The sequence below is a fragment of the Prunus persica genome, chromosome G1 (genome assembly GCF_000346465.2).
Source record: "Prunus persica cultivar Lovell chromosome G1, Prunus_persica_NCBIv2, whole genome shotgun sequence".
In the NCBI taxonomy this organism is placed as follows: domain Eukaryota; kingdom Viridiplantae; phylum Streptophyta; class Magnoliopsida; order Rosales; family Rosaceae; genus Prunus; species Prunus persica.
The window spans coordinates 41,017,801-41,040,470 of record NC_034009.1 but is presented as its reverse complement, the minus strand read 5'-3'; the positions used below and the strand labels follow the sequence as shown (position 1 = coordinate 41,040,470).

The window sequence follows — 22,670 nt, the reverse complement described above, 5'->3', positions numbered from 1 at the left end:
AACAAATATGTCACAACTTCCATATAGTTTTGGTTTTACATGCATGGGATTTTGGAGGCCAGCAAGTACTGGGCCTAGCCAGTTTTAGCTTTTGTAATGGGATGGGTTTGTGAGGGAGTCAAAAAACCAAAGCCTCTAATAACATTTTGATTTTGCTTCTCTCATCCAAGATGTCCCATCACATCTCTCTCAAATCCAATCTTAATCTCTCTTTATTTGCAGATATATATATTATTTTTTCTTTGGAGTTTGTTGAATTTTTATTGTTATTTAATATATATATATATACAGAGAGCTTTTATTGAGGGATCCTTCAAATAATCTTATTTGAGGGATACTCCTTGTAGGCCCCACTCCGAATTGTATTTCACTAATTCAAACCGTCTATTTTATAGATACTCATTGAAAGATCATCTCTACAAAAAAATCACTTGAATCCGATATCATTTGACCACTCAATTGAGTTATTAAAATTTTAGTACTTTCTTAAAACACCTTATTCATTGATTTTGTAAGACACAATTGGATGCCAAAAAGGTTTCCAATTTGTCTAATTTTTTGTAAAGATGATCTATGAATGAATGCCTAAAAAATAGATGGTTTTAATTATTGGGAAAAGAATTGTAGGATACCCTAAAGGGCGTCCCTCAATAGAAGGGGACTGTATATATATATACATAATTTTCCTATGTCGATATTCGGACGTTATTATCGTACAAACTCTATGTATTTTTTACTACACTTCCCTACTTTCCTCTATATTTACAATGACATCCACACAATAACAACGTACGGACATCTAAATGAGAAAATAATTATATATATATATATATATATATTTCAAGGTATGTTCCATCAAAACATGAGTGAGACACATTATATGTGCAATATTTCCTTTTTTATTTTATTTAATTTCATTTTCCTTTGTGACTTCTCCTTGTATCAACAAATAAATAGAATCAGCATTTATTTTCATGGGTTTACCTAGCGATAGATATAGTTACATCATTGATACATTATTTGAATATTTTGTGAACAATCATATTCATCAAACATCAATCATGAATTGGATACAAAATTGACTGATTTATAATTATTGCATGCATATAGACCTATTTATGGCCAACATTTTTTAAGCCTCTATCCGCATTCACTGCTAACATGTCTTTATAAAATTATCATTTTGTTTTTTTTTTTAGCTTTTGGTTTGGAGGCACTAAATATATGAGTATAATCATGGTTATATAAATACAGAGTAAAAAGTTAACTATAGTTAGTCTTATGGACATTGTCAAGTGTTGAAAAGGGTAGCGAGGGCACACCTTGGATTAAAGTGGTGTGCAAAAATATTTCCCTAAATATATAATGTGAGTTACACAACATAAAATACAATTGTCCCATTAATATATGTGGTACTGGAGTACGGTCACATAATATAATTTGTACACGTGTTATAATATGGGTGGACGATATGGTTGATGTTTCCCTTTTTAGAGAATAGTATCAATAAATATTCACTTATATTATAACAGGTAAACAAATTATATCATGTGACCGTACTACGGTATAACACTATAATTACTCCTAAAGTGAAGTCATGCATCTTTATTTTTTTGCCAACATTGGAATCATAAAGTCACAAATTTAGGCAAACATTATAGGTATATAAATGTAAAACTTTGGGATCTTATTAATAATGTCCTTTTAAAATTGAACTTCAGTCAAAGCGAACCAATTAGGTTTTTAAATGTTTCGAATTGAGCCTAAGAGTTATCATATCATCCATGGCCCATGCGCAAACGAGAAACTAATGATAGCACTCTGCAGAGAATCTATGTATTAATTTTCGTGTGGTGATGAAAACATTATCACTTTTTCCTTTCTAGAAAGGGTTAGAAGGTTGCGTATATAATTGTGTAACGTGTGAACCTAGACTTTGTTGTACCGGCTCAACAGACAATGAACTCCGTTTCAAGAAGATAACTAGATGGCCAAACGTGATCAAATCGTGCAGCTTTGACCGATAGCGAAAACACCACAAAGAGAATAATGTTGTGATTCAAGTAGGAGGTAGTGATTGCTACGTCGGGTAATGTATTGAGAGATTCATTTACATTAATAGTGTACGTGCAATTATGCGCTCGTGAATAATTGAAAAAAAACACGACTGAATAAAATATATACTTTTGCCCTAACAAAAGTCTTAAATAAATGTATTTTATCTTAGCTGATTGCTTTGCCCATGACCCAAATATGAGTACTTTTGAAAGTTCTATATTCATATTTCTTGATTGTTTATTCAAATTTGAATTCTAAGTGATAGAAACATGAATGAATGAACCAAGTCGTTAACCTAATACAAAATGCATTTCACCAATCTGGATCTTAATCAAGGGGCAGACGTTACAGGAGTTGGGTCAACCAACTAATAATTATTTTCAATTTCAACGTTTTGGAAGGAAAACACACACTTAAATAGTACTAATACCACTTAATTTTTGTGTTTAAAACTTCGAAATTTTTTTTTTATAACACCTCAATTTTTATAAATCTTTATTTTGAATTAGTTTTCCATCCGCATTTTACATATGACCTTGTAGCCAAGTAGCATATATTCCTCCTCTTGTTTCGACATATCAGTTTTTGAATTTACTCAATTAAGATGAAGTAGACAACCACATCAATTAAAAGCTGTCAATACAAATGTGGTAGTGGACAGCTACATCACATTTGTATATCATATTCCTATATCATCTTATACTATGCTTACTATATTTATATATCACGTTCTCAAATCACCTCGTGATATTTATCCCAAAAGAATTTGTAATTTCGTAAGGAAAAGCAGAAGAAAAACACAATATTACTTGGCTGAGAGACCCCATTTACTCCGACGCGTGCAATACTCCCACTTGAGAGAGTTGGGACAAACGACATCTACCTAAAATATATTCGACAAGCAATTTTCAGCCAAACGCAGGAGATGCAAACAAAGACATAACCTCTATTCCGACTTTAGCAGATAAAATCCAAGCGTATAATTACAAATTAAGGCCCCCATTATATGCTCTCTCTCTCTCTCTCTCTCTCTCTCTCATATAAGAAATATCTTTGGCACCAAAGCTAGCTATCTCTTATTTGTAATACGACAGAGAGCATTTGATTGATATTCATGGCGTCGACGGTGGAGGAGCAGAAGGTGCACTTTGACTCAAAAGATGCGTTGACCATGGTAGAGGAGCTGAGAGGCAGCTATGGTTCTGGGAAGACCAGAAGCTACGAGTGGAGAGAGTCGCAGTTGAAGAACATTTTGAAAGTGGCAGCAAACCACGAACAAGAAATTGTTGATGCCCTTCGCTCTGACCTCTCCAAACCTGAATTTGAAGCCTACGTTCAAGAGGTTCTAATTCTCTCTCAATCTCTCTGTTTTTTTAATTATTAATTTTAAATTTATCTTTATCTTTTTGGTTTTTGGGTTTTTGATTTTGTGAATTTGAAGATTAGGCTGGGCTGGACCGGGGTTGGTTCGGTTACCATCCCAACCCAATACAGTAAATAATGTTAGTTGATTTTAAAATATGAAGAAGAAAAAAAATTAACTATTTTAGCCTTGTGTCCTTAGCTTGACATGGCTTGACGGGGTATGGATTTTGTGCTCCGACTAGGAGTGAGTCTTGTATTGCATAAAAATTTGTGTGAAACAAAGATAGTACGTTTTTACAAACCCTAATCAAGACTACTACATGAAAAAATTATAGTGTAATTTTGCGTTCGACATGTTTTAATGAAATTTCAACTACACATTAGTGAGAATAAAACTATAAAATCAAAATTAATATATTTTGCAAAACCATATTTATTGATTGTCTGCTTTTAAGATTTTGGTATGTCAGCATAGTAAAGGTATGTTGTGTTATATAACTGTTGTGAGTTGGTTGCTTGTGCTTATTACGTATGTGCTTCAGTTCAGTTCCGACCTTAACGGAAATATTTATGAACTGCTTCTTCGCCTGATCTCACATCTCATAATTTCGCAGCGCAATATAATATATATATATAATTTAATCAATTGACCAAGCCAGAAGGAAAAAATTCCAATTCACCGAGTCACCAGGGTTGGTTTTTCAATTTCTGAATCAAACCAAAAAAGAAAAACCAAATGACCGAAGGGCCCTTCTTTTTAAAATTTTTAAATCCCAAAAATGCTATTAGGTTTAATATAATAATAATAATATAAATATCCAACAAAAAATAAAAATAAAAACAGTAATAATAATATTAAAAATATTGGAGATAAGTGAGGTGAGCAACTTCCGTAATGGGTTGTTGAGTCTTTATTTTTTATTTTTTAAATCATGATGTGTGCCATTGGGAGAGAATTAGTCCCCTTTTGTGGAACATAATGCATTTATCCCTTTGAATTAAGTTTGTGATAAATATAGTTTTGGGGTATGTATTCTGATGTTGATTTTTGTTTGGCAATATTACTTATTTTTCCTCATAAAGTGGTTGAATATACGTACCTCAACTCAAATAGACCGCATACACAAGGGGCCCGCCGGTGAATTGAAATAGATAATACTAAAATCAATTTATTAGTGAAATTCTCTTATTTTCTTGCTCTTTCCGTTCAAAAATAAGACTTGAAATGTGAATACATTTTTGTCACGATTTTGTTCTCTTATTTTGGAATATGGTGCAAATGTGAGTTATGTCAGTTAATCAAAATGGTATACCCGCTTTCGCTCCTGAATTCAAATTTCATTTTCCCCTGGTCAAGAGGGTTTATACATTCACTTACTTTTAAGTTTGCTTTTCATATCTACGCCTCCCATTCTTTTATTTCTGTTGTGACAAAAGTCCTTCCAATCGTATAGGCATGACAATCATGTTGATTATTCACTATAATAGTCGTGAACTTTGTACTCATTCCAGTGATATTAATACTGTCACGAGAGAGAGGTGTAGTAGAGTAGTAGTACAGAAAGTTTCACCAAACTTTCTTGTACTAGTATGGTGGTTATTTATATTAGTAATGGAAAAAACTTAGGTGAGGCAGTTTATACACAGTATATAAACACATATATGCATTTGATTTGTATTTACGTATATGTATTTATTTAGTGGTATTTCTCTTTTTGATGTTAGAAGAGTCGAAGTCCCTTATTCTATAGATAAAAATAACAATAGTTTATATCACCATATAATATACCATTTTATTCTTAGATTGCCTTTTAAGAGGAACTTCAGGAAAATCACATCAATATAATTAAAAGAGCACTAATTTTCTAATTCATATAAATTTAGCAAGGATACTCCTATTTTACCAACTAGCTCTTGATCTAGGTTTTTTTTAATTGATTCGACATACCTTCTCAAAGATATCACACAAAGATATATAGATCGATAGAAAATGATGTTGACTTGACTTGTAGACCAATAGTTTCAATCTCATGACATCTTAGTAATGTGTGTGAGAAACCTCTTTCCTTGATAATTTAGACTATCATTTGTATTTATATATAAAAAAAAAAAACCAAGACTGCTTGGTGTTGAAAATTGAACATATGCCTTAACTATTTTTTATTATTTTTGTTAAAGTTTCTTTTGGTTGGTAGATTTGTTATTTTTTAAAAACAAGAAAAATAGTATGTGACCCTCCTTTTCAAGGTTCAGTATTGCATTAAAGTTTTTACACTGTCACTTTTTTTTTTGTGGCCAAATTTAACCCTGTCAGTATTTGGTTTCCAGTGATTTTTTTTGGGACAAAATCCGTTTTGCATTCAATTTCTTGCACTGTCGGTGTAAAGTTTATAACTATATATATATATATATAATATTAATATTACTTATTAATTTCTTCCAACCAAATAATCACACTTGTAAATTAAAACAAATTAGCACACATAATATTTTGGGAAATATATAAATTCCCGAAGTAGCTGGAGAGAGTATTAATCCTCTCCGACTCCCAAAAGTCTCTCTCTCTCCCCCTCTCCGTGTACGACATGACATCTCCTCCATCATCAAATTTTTGTTCTCTTTCTCCATAACTCAGATAAAGATCTTCACACTTTCTCTCATCACCCACACGCAAACACCTCCGACTCCGAGTCCAACGATCCAACTCAGTACGAGTTCGCGTGGCCACCTTTGACCCTTCCCCTGCTTTCGCATATATTTATAGTCCCATACCTTCTTCTTCTACTGCATCAATCGTTCTGGGTTTTTGCTCTTATTGTGTGCTCGGGGACTTGAAGACTTTCAATGGAGTTTGAGGAGGAGAAGCAGACGGCGAAGCCTGTTTTCGACGAAGAAGCAGCGTCGGCGCTTGCGAAGGAGCTGAGAGCCACCTTCGCCTCTGCCAAGACTCGGAGCTATCAATGGAGAGAGTCGCAGCTCAAGAGCCTCCTCAAGCTCACCACCAGCAACGAGCCGGCGATCGTCGACGCTCTTCGCTCTGACCTCTCCAAGCCCGAGCTCGAGTCCCAAGTCTACGAGGTCCTCCAATTTCTTGCTCAATTCCTCTTCAATGCTCTTGCTCTTGCTCTTTTATCATACACATGGTGTTCTGTTTTGGCACATATGAAAAATCTATTTCTATATGCTGAATCATGAAATGGGTTGCGATTAGAATTTGTAGAAGAATCATGGGTTCTTAATTTCTTCTTCTTCTTCTTCTATTTTTTTTATTTAAAAGTTTTTGTTTTTTTGTTGGTTGGTGAATTGTTTGGATGAACACATTCTAGCATTTAGTTCATCACGACACTTTATTAAGCATTGATTTCTCACTCCAATTTAATTGGTCTGTTAGGGAATTATATAATGGTGGTGGCCATTTTGCACTTTCCCTTACATGGACTCTGAACAATCCGAGTCATAATTTCCAAAAACTGTAGTAATTGTCACCTGTCTTGGTGGGGAGTCATTGTCACCTGTGTTGGTGAGAACGTGTTTCTGTCACCCTGTTTTGTTTTTTCCTTTAATGTATGTATTGTGCGGGGTCTGCGGTAGTGAAGCGTTACCAACATACTTGGTTTGAAAACTTTACTCATATTTGCTTTTGTTTTGTTGGTTTCACTTCTAATTTTCTTTCTCCTATGGCGCATAAGGTTCATGCGCCATAGGAGTAATTAATGATCGGGAGTCATTAGGTTAACTCTGCTGTTTTTAGATGGTTAGTCTAAGATCTTAATCTACAAGCATGCTCCCATTTTTTAGTTAAAATTTAGCTAAAAACCCACAAAAGCTATTTTAGGAGCTCTTTATAAAATTTGAACTCTAATCTCATACTCCCATAGGTAGTCATAAATACTAAATTAATTTTTAATTCAATATAAATGATCCATCTCTATAAAAATAAAAAATAAAAAATAAAAAATTAAAAGCATTAATTAAAAGGTTAAAATATTAATAAAACAAATCATCATTAAATTATAGGGAGCCACCAAGAGTCCTTTCTCTCTCCTGAGATTTAGGAGCTCCTAGAGGTCTCCCTATTTTAGGAGGTGGATAAGGAGCATGGTTGGAGGTTCGGCCTCAATGGGAAAATAAAATGGAGCACCTAACAACGTATCTTCACAGACCAAGAACTAAATTTCTTCCTATAATTTGTCTAAAGGAGGTGGTTTAGAGAGCTCATTGCGGATGCTCTAAGTACATAGGCAGTATCCACCGTTGGATGGGTGGATACTCAATCAATCAATGCTTTTAAAGCCCATAATGTCTATGTACTGAGTACATAGGTATACCCAAGAAAATTCTCAGAAAGATGCTACTTAACTTGGATGTAGTTGTGAGTTGTGACAGATGTGAAGAGCTCTGAACTTCAAATTTATTGCATAGCGAAAATGATGTCTCCATTTTCCATAAGATGCATCATGCATCCAATTGAAGGCAAGGGGTGAGGGGTTTATTATTGTGTTCAGTAATAACTCTTGTGAGTTGAGGGGTACTTTTCAAGTCTGTTTTGGTGTCATAAATATAGTATGTCATGAAATGTAGGATCCATCTGAGATAAGCAAAATCATTTATTTTTCTTTTAATTGGAAAATGCTACGTGTTATCAAAAAGTAAAGAATGAAACTGCCATGAACAACTTGGGATATCTGCTGAAGTTTGGGTTTTAAGTTAAATTTGGGAGTCAACTTTGATTTTTTTTATTCATGAGAAAATGTTAGTCACTATTGAGAAATTTATAGGTAAATAAATACGAGAGAAACAAATATGGCGTGGTGTTTTGAGTATATAGTAGACTGCATACTTTTAAATCTGCAAATCCTTTGGACGGTTTGGATTGAAAAATTGTCACTCCCCATTTGATAAACAAATGGAGAGCATCCTTTTCCAGCAACTATTTGTGGTTGTGGACGCAATTTTTTGTCTTTACTAATGTAAAATTGTTGAAGATACTATTTATCTATCCAGTACAGTCATCCAAACTTGTATAGGGCCTTGTCTAATAAGTTCTTCTGTATGAAAACTCTACATGGATGTTTTATTTGTTATTGACCCCCAATATTGATTTATATGGTTTTCCATGTAGATATCTATGTTAAAGAACTCATGTAAGTTGGCACTCAAAGAGCTGAGAAATTGGATGAAGCCAGAAAAGGTATGTTTTTGTCAGAAACTCTATTTAATGCAAACTTTTGACTAGCATATTGTTTGTCTCTGCAGGCAATTTTTTTAAAGTTTGATTCAACATTTGCATTCCTTTTTCATTTTTTGTTATTATTAATTTTAATGAATAATATTCCCTTTAACTGCAGGCTAAAACTTCACTAACCACTTTCCCTTCGTCAGCCGAAATAGTGTCTGAACCTCTTGGTGTTATACTAATAATTTCAGCATGGAATTATCCTTTCTGTACGTTAATATCAGACATGTGTTTTTATATTTAAGCACTGAGCTCACAAATCTTACTCTTCAGTCCTAATTCTGTCTTCATACAAAAATAATTGTGTAATATCTGTTTTCCAGTGCTGTCCCTTGATCCAGTTGTCGGTGCCATAGCGGCTGGTAATGCTGTGGTCCTTAAACCATCAGAACTTGCTCCAGCTACATCGTCATTGCTTGCAAAACTAGTAGGTGAATATATGGATAGCTCTTCTATAAGAGTTGTTGAGGGGGCAGTTGCTGAAACATCTGCACTGTTAGAGCAAAAGTGGGACAAAATATGTTACACAGGTTTGTATTCATTTTCGTCTCTTTCCAGTCTGATATTGCACACTTGAAGATTTTGATGAGCTGAACTTTGCATAAATGACTATCACTGTTTTAGCTCTCCTTGCATATGATATAGATATAGATATAGATATATTAATATTTTGTAAAGATGAAAAAAAAAAAAATTCTCTTTGGATGTGAAGCAAGAGAGAGTGAATTTTTAGCTCAAGTTCAGAGGTATCTGTATTGCAGCTATAGCAAATGGCTTTAACAGGGGACCGTAAGGTCCTTGCATAATCTATTAAGAGGGGGCTGCTTTGGTGCTCTGCTCTTCATCTGAGGTTGAGCTTTTACCTTTTTCAGTTCGAAGAGTTAGCATAACAAAACCTTAGATAATTTATAATTAAAAGTGGCCCTTTTTTGTGGTTTGCCAAAGGACGATATGGTGTCAAATAGATTTAGAGCTTTTGTACTCTTTTTATTTTATTTCATTTATTATTATTATTTTTAGTAACAGATGTCTGAATTTTGTTTGGTTATGCCTAAACCTTCATAGATAAACTATTATTTGCTCTTCAATTGCTAGAATGACGTCTCCACTGTGTTTCTCTAGAGAAGAAATTGTGAGGGATGATTGCAGTCTTAAATCTGAAGTTGACTTTTAGGCACTGAAATTGCACAGTATCATTGTTTGTACTTCAAATAAAATATTTATTGGAAAACAAATATATTTGATTGTAGGCAATGGAAGAGTGGGACGTATAGTGATGACTAGTGCTGCAAAGCACCTTACACCTGTTCTTCTGGAGCTCGGAGGAAAATCTCCTGTTGTTGTTGATTCTGGTATCAACTTACAAGTATGGAATTTCTCTTTCTTGCACACTATCAGTGGCTTTTTTATTTATATATATATATATATTTATTTTACTTGCTGCTACAAATGGTGCTGTAATTTCAGCTTCTGTATTTTGTTTTTCCTAGGTTGCAACTAGGCGAATAATTGTAGGAAAGTGGGGGTGTAATAATGGACAGGCTTGCATCTCCCCCGATTACATTGTAACAACAAAAGATTTTGCTCCTAAGCTGGTAAGGTTACCCTCATACATTGAAGATCTGAATTTGTTTGTCTGCTCTTGTCATCTTCATTAATTTCTCTTGTTCTCAGGTGGATTCTTTGAAATGTGAATTAGAGAATTTTTATGGAAAAAATCCATTAGAATCAAAAGATTTGTCTCGTATTGTGAATTCAAATCACTTTGCTCGCTTGATAAAGCTCTTGGATGAGGATAAGGTTTCTGGTAAGATCGTCCTGGGAGGTGAAAGGGACAAAACCAACTTGTAGGTTTTTCTTTCTCTGATTTTTCTCTTCTTAGATCTTTATCTGAAATATTAGGCACAATAATGTATCTTGCATGTGATTGATGCTCCCTTTTTGTTGTGTTTATTGCAGGAGGATAGCTCCCACCATCTTGCTCGATGTCTCACGGGACTCTTTGATCATGAATGAGGAAATATTTGGTCCTTTGCTTCCCATTCTCACGGTAGGAACCGAAAATTCTGTTTCTGTGATTTTTTTTCCCAACAAAAACATTTTGCAATAAAATGTGAGATAGCCTTTCTTAATTGATTTAAATATCTATTGGGCAACTTTTCTACACACTGAACAAAAACTACAGAATCAGCTTCCTTGAATTGTATATTAGTAACAGAAAACCAAGCATGGTGCTCTTTGGGGATAATTTCAAAGGGAAATGAAGTATGGTATCTTCATCGTGTGCCACAAAAGCAGCTACCTTAGAAGGCGTCAATCTGTTTTAGGAATCTTTTTGCCGGACTAATGGCACTGAGAAAGATGTTGTTACAGTATTTTATTAGTGGGAACTTTTTGATTGGATTTCTCTGTCTTTATATTTATTGAAAACTAGAGATCAAAGTCAAAATATCTTCTCTGTTGTTCGTAACAGGTCGACAGAGTGGAAGAAAGTTTTGACTTGATAAACTCAGGAACAAAGCCCCTTGCTGCATATTTGTTTACAAACAATAAGAAGCTGAAGGAGCACTTTGTAAGGACTGTCTCCGCCGGGGGTTTGGTTGTCAATGACACTACCATACATGTAATAATTCTCCCACCAACTTATTGAGACAAGCCACATGTTCATCCATGCATGCATGCCAAATAGGGCCATATAGATGTTATTGTGGTTATATGAATACTGAAACATGAGATTTTAGTAGTTATGCATTCCTAGTCTTGCCTCGTTCTTTTCCTTTTCTTTGTTTACTGATATCATAGTTATTTATACAGGCATTACTGCATGTATCATGGCATCTCCATTTCTCACATATAAATTTATTATATACACACTAGCTAATTTATTTCTTTATTGTGATTTAAGTTGAGAATCTAATTGGTATAATATGAATTCTCAATCGGTACAGCTTGCTGTTCCATCCTTGCCATTTGGAGGAGTTGGGGAAAGTGGAATGGGTGCATACCATGGAAAATTCTCCTTTGATGCGTTTAGCCATAAGAAGGCAGTTGTTTATCGAGGTTTCGCTGGTGATGCTTCTGTGAGGTACCCACCATACACAAAGGGGAAGCTAAGACTTCTTAAGGCTCTGATCGGCGGTGGCATATTAAGCATAATCCGGGCTCTGTTTGGATGGTCCAAGGCTTAGCAGACACTACGATCCGGCTGTGCTGCATGCGATTCTTCTTTCTTCATATTTATAAAGGACATTACGATCCGGCTGTGGCAATATGATTACAATTTGAACAAGGTTTGATTATTTATGAGAAGGGAAAGGGGAAATGGAAAGTGTAAAAGTTGTAGGTAAATATCTATAGGTTTATAAATTGTATGTGTGTTTTTTTTTTTTTTGCTTAGAGGCTTAAACGTGGGTTCCATTTTGGCATCCATTGAATTCAATTCTAAAGCTAAACCTCTTAAATTCATAGACACAAGGTTTGGTTAGCCATGGAAAAAATACAAGAGCCAGTCGATCTATCTGTTGAGCTTTCTACCTATCTTGTACAGTTGAAGTATTGGGTTTCTATCTGTGCCATGAGAATAAAATCAATCTTTACCGAAAACATGCAGTAAAAAAAGAACCAAAATCACTGATGACCAGTCAATAATAAGAATCCTCTAAAATATTGAGAATATCTGATCTTTGCTCATCTGTTAGGAAAATAGGAAAGTCAACCAGAAAAGTGAGCTTCAAATTTGCCCTCTTTCCTTCATCTTTTGAGATTGCCATGCCTTGCTCCGATATGACCTTCTCATAGCCAGGATATATGATGTCATCAATGGTCAATTTCATTTGGTCTCCACCCAGCAAAGGGATTGAGATGATGCAGCCAGTGAGAGCCTTTACCAATGGGATCTCTAGAGCCAACTCCAAATCATCCCCATCTCTTCTAAACAAAGGGTGTCTTTTCTCAGCAATCACAAAAACTATGTCTGCTGGGTAGGCCCCTGGTATCTCATTTCCCAATCCTTCAAATGTAATCTTTGTTCCTTTTTTCCATCCTGGCTTCACATTTATTGTTACCACTTCCTCTTCTTCAACCATTTGCCTGCCATAAAGAATACATTACAACAATATTATGAAAGATATTAGGGTATCCCCTACATTTACTAATCATATTGCTGATTACATTTTTGTAAAAATAATAGGTCTCACACTCTACGAGAGATGTGAAGTCTCATATATTCGTGAGAGAGATGTAGTCAACAATGCAGATAAGCCCTAGTTTTATTCTATGTCAAGTGCAAGGTAACCAACCCGGTGTCTTTGACGATAGCCCTTGTGACCTTCATCTTCTTCTGGCATCCAAAACACAACTCCTCTAAGGTGCACTCAAGCTGCTTCTCAACGGCTTGGGGTTTCAACATCCCAGACGAGTTGGAAAACATGATGGGGGTCTTCCGGCTTTCACATTTGGAGAGGGAGGGATGGGCCGGCGTGGAGTCGGCGCTTTTAGTACACGTGGCGGCCTTGGGGGTTGACGGGGAGGGTATGGAATCCGGCCAGCTTTTCCGGCTCTTAGTTTTCTTGAGAGAGGATGAGGGGGTGTGACTCCTTCGGCTAGAGCTTTTTGAGAAATGACAATGCATGTTAAAGAAATTATCCAAGCTTGATTGCTTGAAGTGACCTTTAGCTTTAGGGCTTGGAGTATCATGGTCGCGTCGCATTCTTTGCAGGCTAATGCATCTAAAGCTATGAAATCCATGCATGGTTTTCTTTTCTGCTTTTGGTGTATCATCACCGACTTCCTGTATATAATATATTTATATATAAGGACACAATATTATGAATTGAGGACACAAATTAATCAATCTCCATGCATGCATGCAACTAGGTAAATTGGCACATGGATGGAAACTTATTGCTTATTTATAAATAATGAGACAGAGATGAATACGCATATAAATTATCAAGGTTTCTAAGGAATTCAAATGCATGTGGTTAGAAAGTTTTATATAATAGAAATGTTGTTTCTCATGTTACGTTATTAGTCAGTTAATTCATGCAATATATTCATCGGAAATGTGTTCTTATTTGAATGTACGAATCCAATTAATTGACAATATTAGAATGATGACACAAATGTTTACCTCAAAGATTACATCGCTGGTTATAGAGGTTCCAATTTGGTCTACTTTGGCTTCCCGATCTGGAGACGATTTCTTCTTGTCGTGGCGCAATTTTTTGACAATGGATCTATATGCTGCTCTATAGAGGTTGCGAAGAGGGCGCATGGGTAAAATCCACGCACCATCCACAGATTGGAAGAAGAGAAGAAGAAGAGGAAGATGATGATGATGATGAAGAAGAAGAAGAAGAAGAAGGAAGAAAGAAAGAGAGAAGTTAAAAGAATGGCTCTATCCACAAGAATGCGTGTTTTACCAAATATGATGAAATTAGCAGCGTTTTATAAGGCCCTTCTTTGATAATTAGCACAATCAGCTAATCGACAGGACAAAATAATCTACAACTGTTATATATATAAAACCGGTCCCTCATGTCTCTCACGTACCTCGTACTTCTCACGTGCTAATCACCTAACTACTTATTGAAGATAAAAATCACGTCTCATTTCTCACGTGCTAGTCACGTAAATACTTATTGTGAGATACCAGTTGCACAAATCGGTTGCGGAGAAGAATTTTTCTAATAGGACAGATAAATGCAAGAAATCTGTTCTTATTTTCGATGTTGTATATGGTCTTCAAGGTTGGAGATGGTTGTAATGTGTTGTGAATGTGCGTCTTCAAAACAATATTCTAGTCAACCTTTATCAATGAATGAGTGAACATAAGATAGGAACAAACAGAATTTTGTTTTTTAATTGAAAGGGACAAACATATATTTAAGAAACGGTCTTGTAATTGTGTCCCAATACATGATACATCTCTACAGGTGTTTTTTGTTGTTGTCAAACTTCTGCAGATGTTTAAAACCAAGGTTAGTTACCGCTCAAAATGCTTATCAAATAATAAGTTAATAGGACGTTAATTATTTGTTTAGGGCTGATTTTTGGACGGATCAGATTGGATTTAGGGAATTTCAATTTCAATTCAAAAAATTTAAAAATGCCCAACTATTTAAATAGTTAAAATTGACACAATATTTAAAATTCATATCGAACCCTTGAAATCTATTATATTCTAGTGCTTGGATGTTGTTATCATTTATCGAATAACTTGTCTATTTGGTCATTAAATTATATTTAGTCTAACATGAAATTAGTAATTGTACGTAGTTTAAGCTTGAAATCCCAATATATTTCAAAATTTGGAATTTTTCGGAATCTTGAGATGCATTTCAATTCCAATTCAACTCTTTCTCGAAATGTTCGAATTTCATAACTTTTAGATGTCATAATTGATTTGGACTTGCGAAAATTAAAAATTTTCATATCAGGATCAACCAAAATCGAATTTTCCAATCCATCTTGCACCCGCATTCACTTCATAGTATATTTTATGATCAGAATCACTATTTATCTTTTAGTTTCTCACTAAAAAGATCAGTACTGCAAAATTTTACTCATACCGAAAATTGTTTAATTATTTAAGTATGACTAAATAAATAGATGAACGTAGTGTGAAATAAACCCAAACGAATAGTTATATTAGCTTACTAATGGGTTGTGTTTGAAAGCTATTAGAAATCATGGGATACAATTGAAAGCTGGATCCGACTCTCTGCATTTTGACTCCATGCATTTATCCGTATTTCGTCTCGTCTCGATCATTACAACAATTCAACGACTTAAAACACGACACGTCAATTCTAACATAAAATTTAGGTTTTTTTGGGGTAAGTTGACGTTACTGTTACTGTTACCGTTTTCTCAAAGTGCCTTCCCTTCTTGCTCTCTTCCCACTCCTCAGTTCTCTGCAGTATCTCAATTCTCGCTTCCAAGTTCCCACAATCTCGACTAGTCAACACCATAGATTTAATTTCTTATTTTCATACAGTTTCAATGATGAAGCTTAACTCTTCTTCATTAGCATGCCTCCTCCAGAACCGAATCCACAACCTGAGCTCGACTTTGGCTTGGCCCTCCGAGCTCTCCTCGCCATGACTCCGAGTTCTTGGCTTCCTACGCAGCCTAATTCTGCGTAGCAATGAGTCTGATTATGTGGTAGAACTTGAGTTACAGAAAGCGAAAATAAAGGCCGACGCCGAGTCGAAGTCTTCGTCAATAACAGTGCCCACGAATTAAATTTTGAAATTGTTGTATAAAATTCCAAGTTAAAAAAGATTCATCAAATTTCAGATATTATTGGGATTTTGATTTAGGTTTTGAAGTTGAGTCGTAGAGATTGTTGTGAAGTGGGAAATGGGAGAGAGGGAATCGAGGAGAGGCAGGCGAGGGGAATGGGGAGAGAGACAGAGATAACGACAAGGATACTGTTAGTTTGAAAAAATAAAGGATAATAAAAATTAAATTGTATACTAATTTACATGTTATGTTTAAGCCGTTAGATTATTTTAACGGTTGAGATGAGGCAAAATGCAGATAAATACGTGGAGTCTAAAGAGAGAGACTCAAAAAGCTATTCTAATAATATATTTTCATATACAAAATAAATAATAGGCAAAAAAAGTAACTTTTGGTATGAGTTATCACTTTTAACATTAAGAGCACTTCCATCCCCTGTAGGCAAGGGCAAGATAAGAACTGTCACTATTCATATGAATAGTGGTAACTCTCGCAATTTTGTTTCCATTTTTAGAGCAACTTCACCCATTTGCCCTTTGTCATGGCAAGGGGGGCTAGTGCAGCTACTATTCATGTGAATAGTGACTGCCCTTGCAAAAATCCAAGTGTGTTTCCATCTATTGCCATGACAACTACTATTCACATGAGATATGAGGAGAGTAATTTGTATAGAGTTTTGGTGTGGGAAGTGAAAAATATGACTAAGTATTTATTTAAAAAAAATTCTGAAAATTCTAGTATGTTTTTTAAATTTTTTTAGATTTTTAAAAATTATTTTTTGGTTACTGATGTCAGCAAATCCAGACTAGACTGAGGGTTGGTTTTGCATGAGGGCCAGCCCAGGCTTGTGGAGCTCACCCACAGCCCGTGCAGCATTTGTCCGCTGGAAGGCCGTTTTGGGCCTAACTCCCCATTTGCCCGAGCACGCTGGAGTTGCTCTTAGGCAAAGGCAATGGCAATTATTATTCACTTTAATTTATTTTCTATTTTTTATACTTAAACGTTAAAAATTAATTTTATTATTTAAACTTTATAGAAAAAAATTCAGAATTTTTTGGTATTTTTTATAGATTTATTTTGCAATTTTTATTACATAAAAAATGACAGTCGTTGGATTGCAATGGAAAATTTGATCGGATGCCCTAGGTGCTGCTACGTGTCTTGTAGCAGTTGAAAACAAATTTGAAAAGCACACTGATGCCAGGCTGGCGTCAACACGATGTCAACAAACTTAGGCAATAGCACGGGCTGAATTTGCCTTTGAGCTTGTCCAAATTGGTGGCCCTAACGTCTTGCTCGGACTGCTTTGTGCGTGCTGAAGTTGTATCTCGGGCCTAGGGCCCCTCCTTGCCCAGTGGACTTGTTCTAAGGAATTTGTGGTTTCAACATGGTCATTTTTGACCTTGTGATTTCGATTTGAAGCAATTCAAAGTCAATCTTCAATTTTTGTTAATTTTCTTAACTTCTGTTATTTGTAGAAGGGCAATTCGGTCTACTAATTATTAAAAAATTCATTCCTTCTAAAAGTAAACAATACAAATATAAATATACAACATTTTGAAAAATAAAGCCTCTCTCTCCCCTTCTCCTCCCAACCCCGGCCAGCCATCACCTCCCTGTAATCCAACCACCACCGCAGCCACCCAAGCCCAAACAACCAAATCGCCCCCTGGGGCAACTTTGACTTATCGTGTGCTAATGGCTTGGCACAAGGGTTCTAGGAGAGAATGAGAATACTAAGTTGGGCCCATTCATCCTATTCGTATTCTCGTCGCAGTTGCAAGCATCTCAACTTAATTCTTCAGTTCCAATTTTGTGCACTCTTCTCCGTCACTTTGTCTCACTCGAAACCAGCTGAGGAGGTAAAGCTACTCTCTTTCTCATTCTCCATTGCTGATTGAGCTGTTTCTCTTCTTCTCAATTTTTATTTTGTTTGATTTTATGATGAAAGATGCGGGTAGCTTTGGTTTTATCTGACTTGGGTCTTCTATTAAGGATGTGGGTGAGCTTGATTTAGGGTTACCCATAAATTTTTCATGATTTCGAATTTGGTTTGATTTTGGCATCTCGTTGTTTTTCCAGTTTTGGGTTGGATCAGTTTTAGATTCGCATATTAAACGATTGCTTCAACATTGTTTTAGCAAATTTTAGTTCTAAATTCAGAGGGCATGTCTATGTATCGTTTGCGGTTGTTGTTACCTAACTCCCCCTAAGTGTCCATTTGAACCTTTTGTTAGGGGTTAATTTCAATTTAGGCTTTTAAACATAGCATTTATAGGGTTTTAATTGATTTTTGAATTGGACTCGTTGTTTTATTTCAGATTTCAGCCATTTGGTTTTCCTCTTGTTGTTAGCTTAAATAATACAAGTGATTAACAGGTTGTGTAAACTGTGGGTAATGTCGTAAAATGAAGGGGACTCTGGCAAAATTCTGACCGAGGAAAATTGGCTTTAAAAGTTCAGCCATCCCATTTTCATATCCTGGGTCCATCATCAAACGCTGAACAGACTGGAAACACTGACCCACTGGTATATATAGTGTTTGTATCTTTGCTTATTCGCTTCAATTATCATGAATATATTTGTTTTTGATTGTTTGCTGAGAAAAAAGTATGGACATTGGACAAAAAGAGTGATCTTTGTTAAATCTTCACGTTTTCTCCGTTATCAAGAGAAAACCTGAATGATTTTGGGTTTTAGGTACTGAAAATTGTGTGCTTTTATTACCCATTTTAATGCAATTTTCTTCTGCTTCGTAGTGACAGAGAAATTAAGTCCCAATGGATCTCACTCCGTTTAAGCGTGACATTGATGAGCTGATAGATGCATTTGCTGAGGTAGAATTGGGTTTGTTTTTATTTTCCTGTTACCATCTTCTTTGTGGGTTATCTGCAAATGGTTACATGGAGGTTATTTTTGGGTTTTGGTCTTTGATGTTTCTTGACGCATGTGGATTTCGGGTATTGACAGGGTGAATCAACGAGTTTGGCCGACATGAAGAGAATATGGCTTTCCAAAAAGTTCTCTTACATTTACGAGGCACGTCCTTCTACCAACTTGGCCTTCTTTATGCAGTCATTATATGCCCATTCAATTGGTAGGCTCTTGCACGTTTGACTCGGGTTACTAGTTGATTAAACTAGGCAAGTACTTTAGTTTTGCTGCTGGGATGCTGCCAATGCAAGATTTTCACTTCGGTTAATAGTTGTTCTGGTGACTAGGGCTGTGCTGTTAATCATGGCGTGTGTAAACTGTAAATAAATCTGGAGCCTCAAAATTGAAGAAATACTTAAGCTTGGAGTTGGCAACCTAGGGTGACCAAATGAGACATTTAACTTGTGAAAGAAAACTATTAAGTAGTTGGTTTTTCATTTTTGTTTTCCAATGTAAAAGTTCTTATCTTAAGTAATGGTGATGTTTTCAGTGCACTACATTGGGTCACTTACCTATCTCTTCCACTTGGTTTTTGGAAAAGTCTTAACAACTACCTGATTCGTCGTATGTCATGCTTAATATCATCAAACATTCAAGATGGGGGTTTCCATTACTTTTTTTTTATTGCTCAGTGCTTGAGACTAACTTTCATATGCTTATGTGCAGGATACATAATCGGTACAGCTACTTTATCACACAGACTGGGTGGGCTCTATTGCCTCTTCTGTCTCTATGAGACTCAACCATTCAAACCTCCTTTTAAGATTTATCTATCTCTTGGTATGTATGTAGATTTTACTTTGAACAATTGAGCTTGATTTTAAAATTAACTTTACCTTGAGTCTGGTTTATTTCAATGAAATGGCACTACACAGCATTAAGTCAATACGTGGAAACAGAGATAAGATATGCATTATTTGTGCGAGCATGTGTCCTTATGCCTTGTACTGACAATAGATGATGTACACTCGGGGTGTCTTTGTGTATTACTCCTTAACTAATATTAGTCTGAGTGTCTTTGTGTATTACATGGATATCTGTGTGTATTCTCTGAGGGAAACATAAAATGTGAACTTCTTATCAATTTCTGAACACAAGCTTTATCAAATCAAATATCAAGTGTTGAGCCCAAACAAGATGCTGATATGGAGTTCCTATTTGGCACTTGATATTTATATTTTTCTCAAATAAGGCTAAAAACTTATAGTTATTGAAGGTATAAGCTTTTATGATGGCTGCTCTCCTGGTACCATATTTCTTTGTTTTTCATGCTCAGTGCATTTCTATTCTCCAATTGACAGAAGAACTGAAGAAACTTCGAAAGCTGGTTATTAATGCAAAGGAACATGATATAAGAGTGGTATCTGCTTTGGTGAAAAGGATGCTAGAAAAGAATGTTTTCCTGTTTGGGTCTGTAGACACAAATGAAGGCTCTTTTACAGAGACGGTAGACCAACTGACACAGTTACAGAATGCTCGAGTTCAAGTTGCATACAAGGAGTATGTACAAACATACGTTTTCTCTCCAACTGTTGCTTTAACATAGAGGTTTTGTGATATTTGTAAATCTCTCTAAACTTTCTTACTGAATTTTGATTTCCTTTTGACTAATTAGGTTATTTGCTAATACTAAGATTGAGGACTTTCTCCACATGGATTTGGTAAGTTAAAGTAGTCCTCGAATTTTGTCCCGTTGTTTGCTTGTTGATAGAATGTTTATATATTTTCAAGTTAGCTTTAGGTGTCTAATATAGTAATATCCATTCTTGTTCTCACATATACCAGGGAATGGAAGTTGACCTGAATATGCTCAAGAAAATGTCAACAGATTATGCAGAGGCCAAGAAAATAGCAATTAATGGTGCATTTCCCCCTAATTCACAGTTATTAAATAATTTTCTCAAGCCTCCCCACTCCATTTGTTTCACTATTGCTGCCTGTAATATGATTTCAGCAGCCTTTATCTCAAATAATTATCGAATGCTAGTTTCCCGCTTGTTTTTTTTTGGATAGTTTTTAGTTTTCAACTCTCTAATCATTTCTTTATTTTCCCTCTTTCAAATTGAATTCTTGTTAAAGAGGCCAGCAAGGTCGTGGATGTTCAAGATATAAAGCACATATCAGAAGATAAGGAACTGGTTGGAGATGCAGTGGAGAAGATGGTAGGGCAGTGGGATGCTCAAAGAGAAGTGTTTTATCAACAAACAGGAGCAAATCAGAAGCTCCCTGAAGGAGAGCAGCAACTAGAACCACAGCAGCTGCAGCTGCAGCTGCAGCTGCTGAGTGATGACGAGAACTTTGATCAGGAATTGGAACAACTGCTATCTGAAACATGATCATACAAGCAGTTGAAAAACAAGGCTTCATTGTCCTCTATGGATGATATACTAGGGATCCGGCAGCTGGCAAGGTTGATGGCTGGATTTTTTCTGAAGTTGTTATGACTTTTATTGTGATACTAAGGCCTCAACTTCCTAAAGAAGGTGACGGAATCCAGCGGCTGCTTTTTTTTTTTAAGGTGTTTCATGGGACAGTGCTATCTATGTTGAATTTTGTACATATTAGGGTGTGGTTGCAAAGTTATGAACAATGGCTCTAGTGATCTCATTTGATACATTTACTCTTCAATTGGATTGCCCAAGGGAAAATGTAAAGAAAATGAGAATTCAATGCACATATTAGGTTTGACCAAGAATCTGACTTTCCATGATGACGTGTTGACTTTGCACCACCTCTCCTTGTTCCAATATAGATAAAAGCAAGAGTTTGTAGTTAAAGTGTTTAAGGCCTTTTCCAACTCAAGAGGGGTTAAATTCAAATTTCCTCCCTTCAAAAAGTGACTATTTGGATTTTGTTTGGACTCAAATTGTTTTTTCTCCCAACCCTTTGGACTCAAATTTTAAGTCCGCAACTTAATTAAATTGTTTAAAAATAGTTTAAGTCCAATTTTATTAATTTTTTTTTTTATAAAAAGCTTTTCTCATTTATCTTTTTAAATAAAGTCATAATTTAATTTTTTGAACAATTTGAATTAAAAAAAATTGAAATTCCATAAATTTAATTTTATTTCAAAAGTAAACACACAACATATAAAAAAAAAGAAAAAAACTAAAGGAGGATTGAATTGCAATGCCCAATTGAATTGCATGATTTAAAAAGTAAACAGACTCCTTTTTGAAGTTACTTGCATGATTTTAAAAAAACAAAACAAAACAAAAGACATTTGAATTGCAACGACCAATTGACCAGGAGTAGACACGTGGGATGAGCCAGCAAAGGAAGCCACCAGCGTTGGGCCCAGTACGGGTCCCACTATTTTTATGATGCACATGGACTATGCCTTTTTGTTAGTGGGCTCCACTGAATAGTTTTGGGTCCCGACAATACTTGGACTGATATTTGGGTCCAAATTTGGGTTTTCCCAAATTTTAGCCCCTTCACTTTCTTGGGTTGGGAGAGGTTTTGGGCAATAATTTGGGATATTTTGGGTTTAGGTCCTTGGGTTGGAGATGGCCTAAGTGCATTTACCCCTGCAACCAAGGTTCTAAGTTCGATTTCCCTCTCCCTGATATCCCCTGTATAAATAGTAATATATATATATATATATATAAAAGGGTTAACTGGTGATTTGCCCCCTAAACTTGTACCTAACTTTCGATTTACCCCTATCCTTTTTTATATTTTATTTTTATAGAAAATTAAGGATATGAACTTCTTTTTTTTGCTAATTTCCCCCTGCTGTCTAAATCCGTACATTTCATCCAATTTGCCGTTAAATATGAGGGCAAAATGGTCATTTTGCATGTTAAAAATAAATAAAAATAAAAAA

The 22,670-nt window shown here is 35.3% G+C and overlaps 3 protein-coding genes across 6 annotated transcripts; 2 read left to right on the top strand and 1 right to left on the bottom strand.

The window, feature by feature from the left end:
- LOC18788627 (aldehyde dehydrogenase family 3 member H1) lies at nt 2,971-12,192 on the top strand. Of its 2 annotated transcripts, none has more exons than XM_020564767.1 (10): nt 2,971-3,400; nt 8,546-8,614; nt 8,772-8,868; nt 8,983-9,189; nt 9,910-10,025; nt 10,150-10,254; nt 10,334-10,506; nt 10,619-10,709; nt 11,133-11,282; nt 11,608-12,192. In XM_020564767.1, the coding sequence occupies exons 1-10, from the start codon at nt 3,173-3,175 to the stop codon at nt 11,845-11,847; spliced, it is 1,476 nt and encodes a 491-aa protein (XP_020420356.1). In that variant the 5' UTR covers nt 2,971-3,172; the 3' UTR covers nt 11,848-12,192. The 2 variants fall into 2 exon arrangements, with proteins under 2 accessions (XP_020420356.1, XP_007222253.1); XM_007222191.2 differs by lacking the exon at nt 2,971-3,400 and adding an exon at nt 5,870-6,501.
- LOC18789745 (dnaJ homolog subfamily A member 2) lies at nt 12,037-13,934 on the bottom strand. Its single transcript, XM_007222051.2, has 3 exons — nt 13,791-13,934; nt 12,958-13,448; nt 12,037-12,748 (listed from the first exon to the last, which is right to left on the bottom strand). The coding sequence occupies exons 1-3, from the start codon at nt 13,932-13,934 to the stop codon at nt 12,301-12,303; spliced, it is 1,083 nt and encodes a 360-aa protein (XP_007222113.1). The 3' UTR covers nt 12,037-12,300.
- On the top strand, nt 17,400-21,552 carry LOC18789823. Of its 3 annotated transcripts, none has more exons than XM_020557561.1 (9): nt 17,400-17,769; nt 18,322-18,436; nt 18,667-18,744; nt 18,878-19,004; nt 19,508-19,621; nt 20,143-20,341; nt 20,457-20,502; nt 20,627-20,702; nt 20,921-21,552. In XM_020557561.1, exons 3-9 carry the CDS (start codon nt 18,688-18,690, stop codon nt 21,175-21,177), a joined length of 876 nt encoding a protein of 291 aa, XP_020413150.1. In that variant the 5' UTR covers nt 17,400-17,769; nt 18,322-18,436; nt 18,667-18,687; the 3' UTR covers nt 21,178-21,552. The 3 variants fall into 3 exon arrangements, with proteins under 3 accessions (XP_020413150.1, XP_020413147.1, XP_020413156.1); XM_020557558.1 differs by having other exon boundaries at nt 18,287-18,436; XM_020557567.1 differs by lacking the exons at nt 17,400-17,769; nt 18,322-18,436 and having other exon boundaries at nt 18,878-18,946.

Bases quoted from the DNA above. Each gene is read 5' to 3' on its own strand.
- LOC18788627 (XM_007222191.2), top strand. From the start codon at position 6,268: ATGGAGTTTGAGGAGGAGAAGCAGACGGCGAAGCCTGTTTTCGACGAA. The intron at 8,869-8,982 runs GTACGTTAATAT...TCTGTTTTCCAG, and splicing joins AGCATGGAATTATCCTTTCT to TGCTGTCCCTTGATCCAGTT. The intron at 10,026-10,149 runs GTATGGAATTTC...TGTTTTTCCTAG, and splicing joins ATTCTGGTATCAACTTACAA to GTTGCAACTAGGCGAATAAT.
- LOC18789745 (XM_007222051.2), bottom strand. From the start codon at position 13,934: ATGCGCCCTCTTCGCAACCTCTATAGAGCAGCATATAGATCCATTGTC. The intron at 13,449-13,790 runs GTAAACATTTGT...TATTATATACAG, and splicing joins CCAGCGATGTAATCTTTGAG to GAAGTCGGTGATGATACACC. The intron at 12,749-12,957 runs GTTGGTTACCTT...TCTTTATGGCAG, and splicing joins GCTATCGTCAAAGACACCGG to GCAAATGGTTGAAGAAGAGG.
- LOC18789823 (XM_020557561.1), top strand. From the start codon at position 18,688: ATGGATCTCACTCCGTTTAAGCGTGACATTGATGAGCTGATAGATGCA. The intron at 20,342-20,456 runs GTATGTACAAAC...TTGACTAATTAG, and splicing joins GTTCAAGTTGCATACAAGGA to GTTATTTGCTAATACTAAGA. The intron at 20,503-20,626 runs GTAAGTTAAAGT...CACATATACCAG, and splicing joins ACTTTCTCCACATGGATTTG to GGAATGGAAGTTGACCTGAA.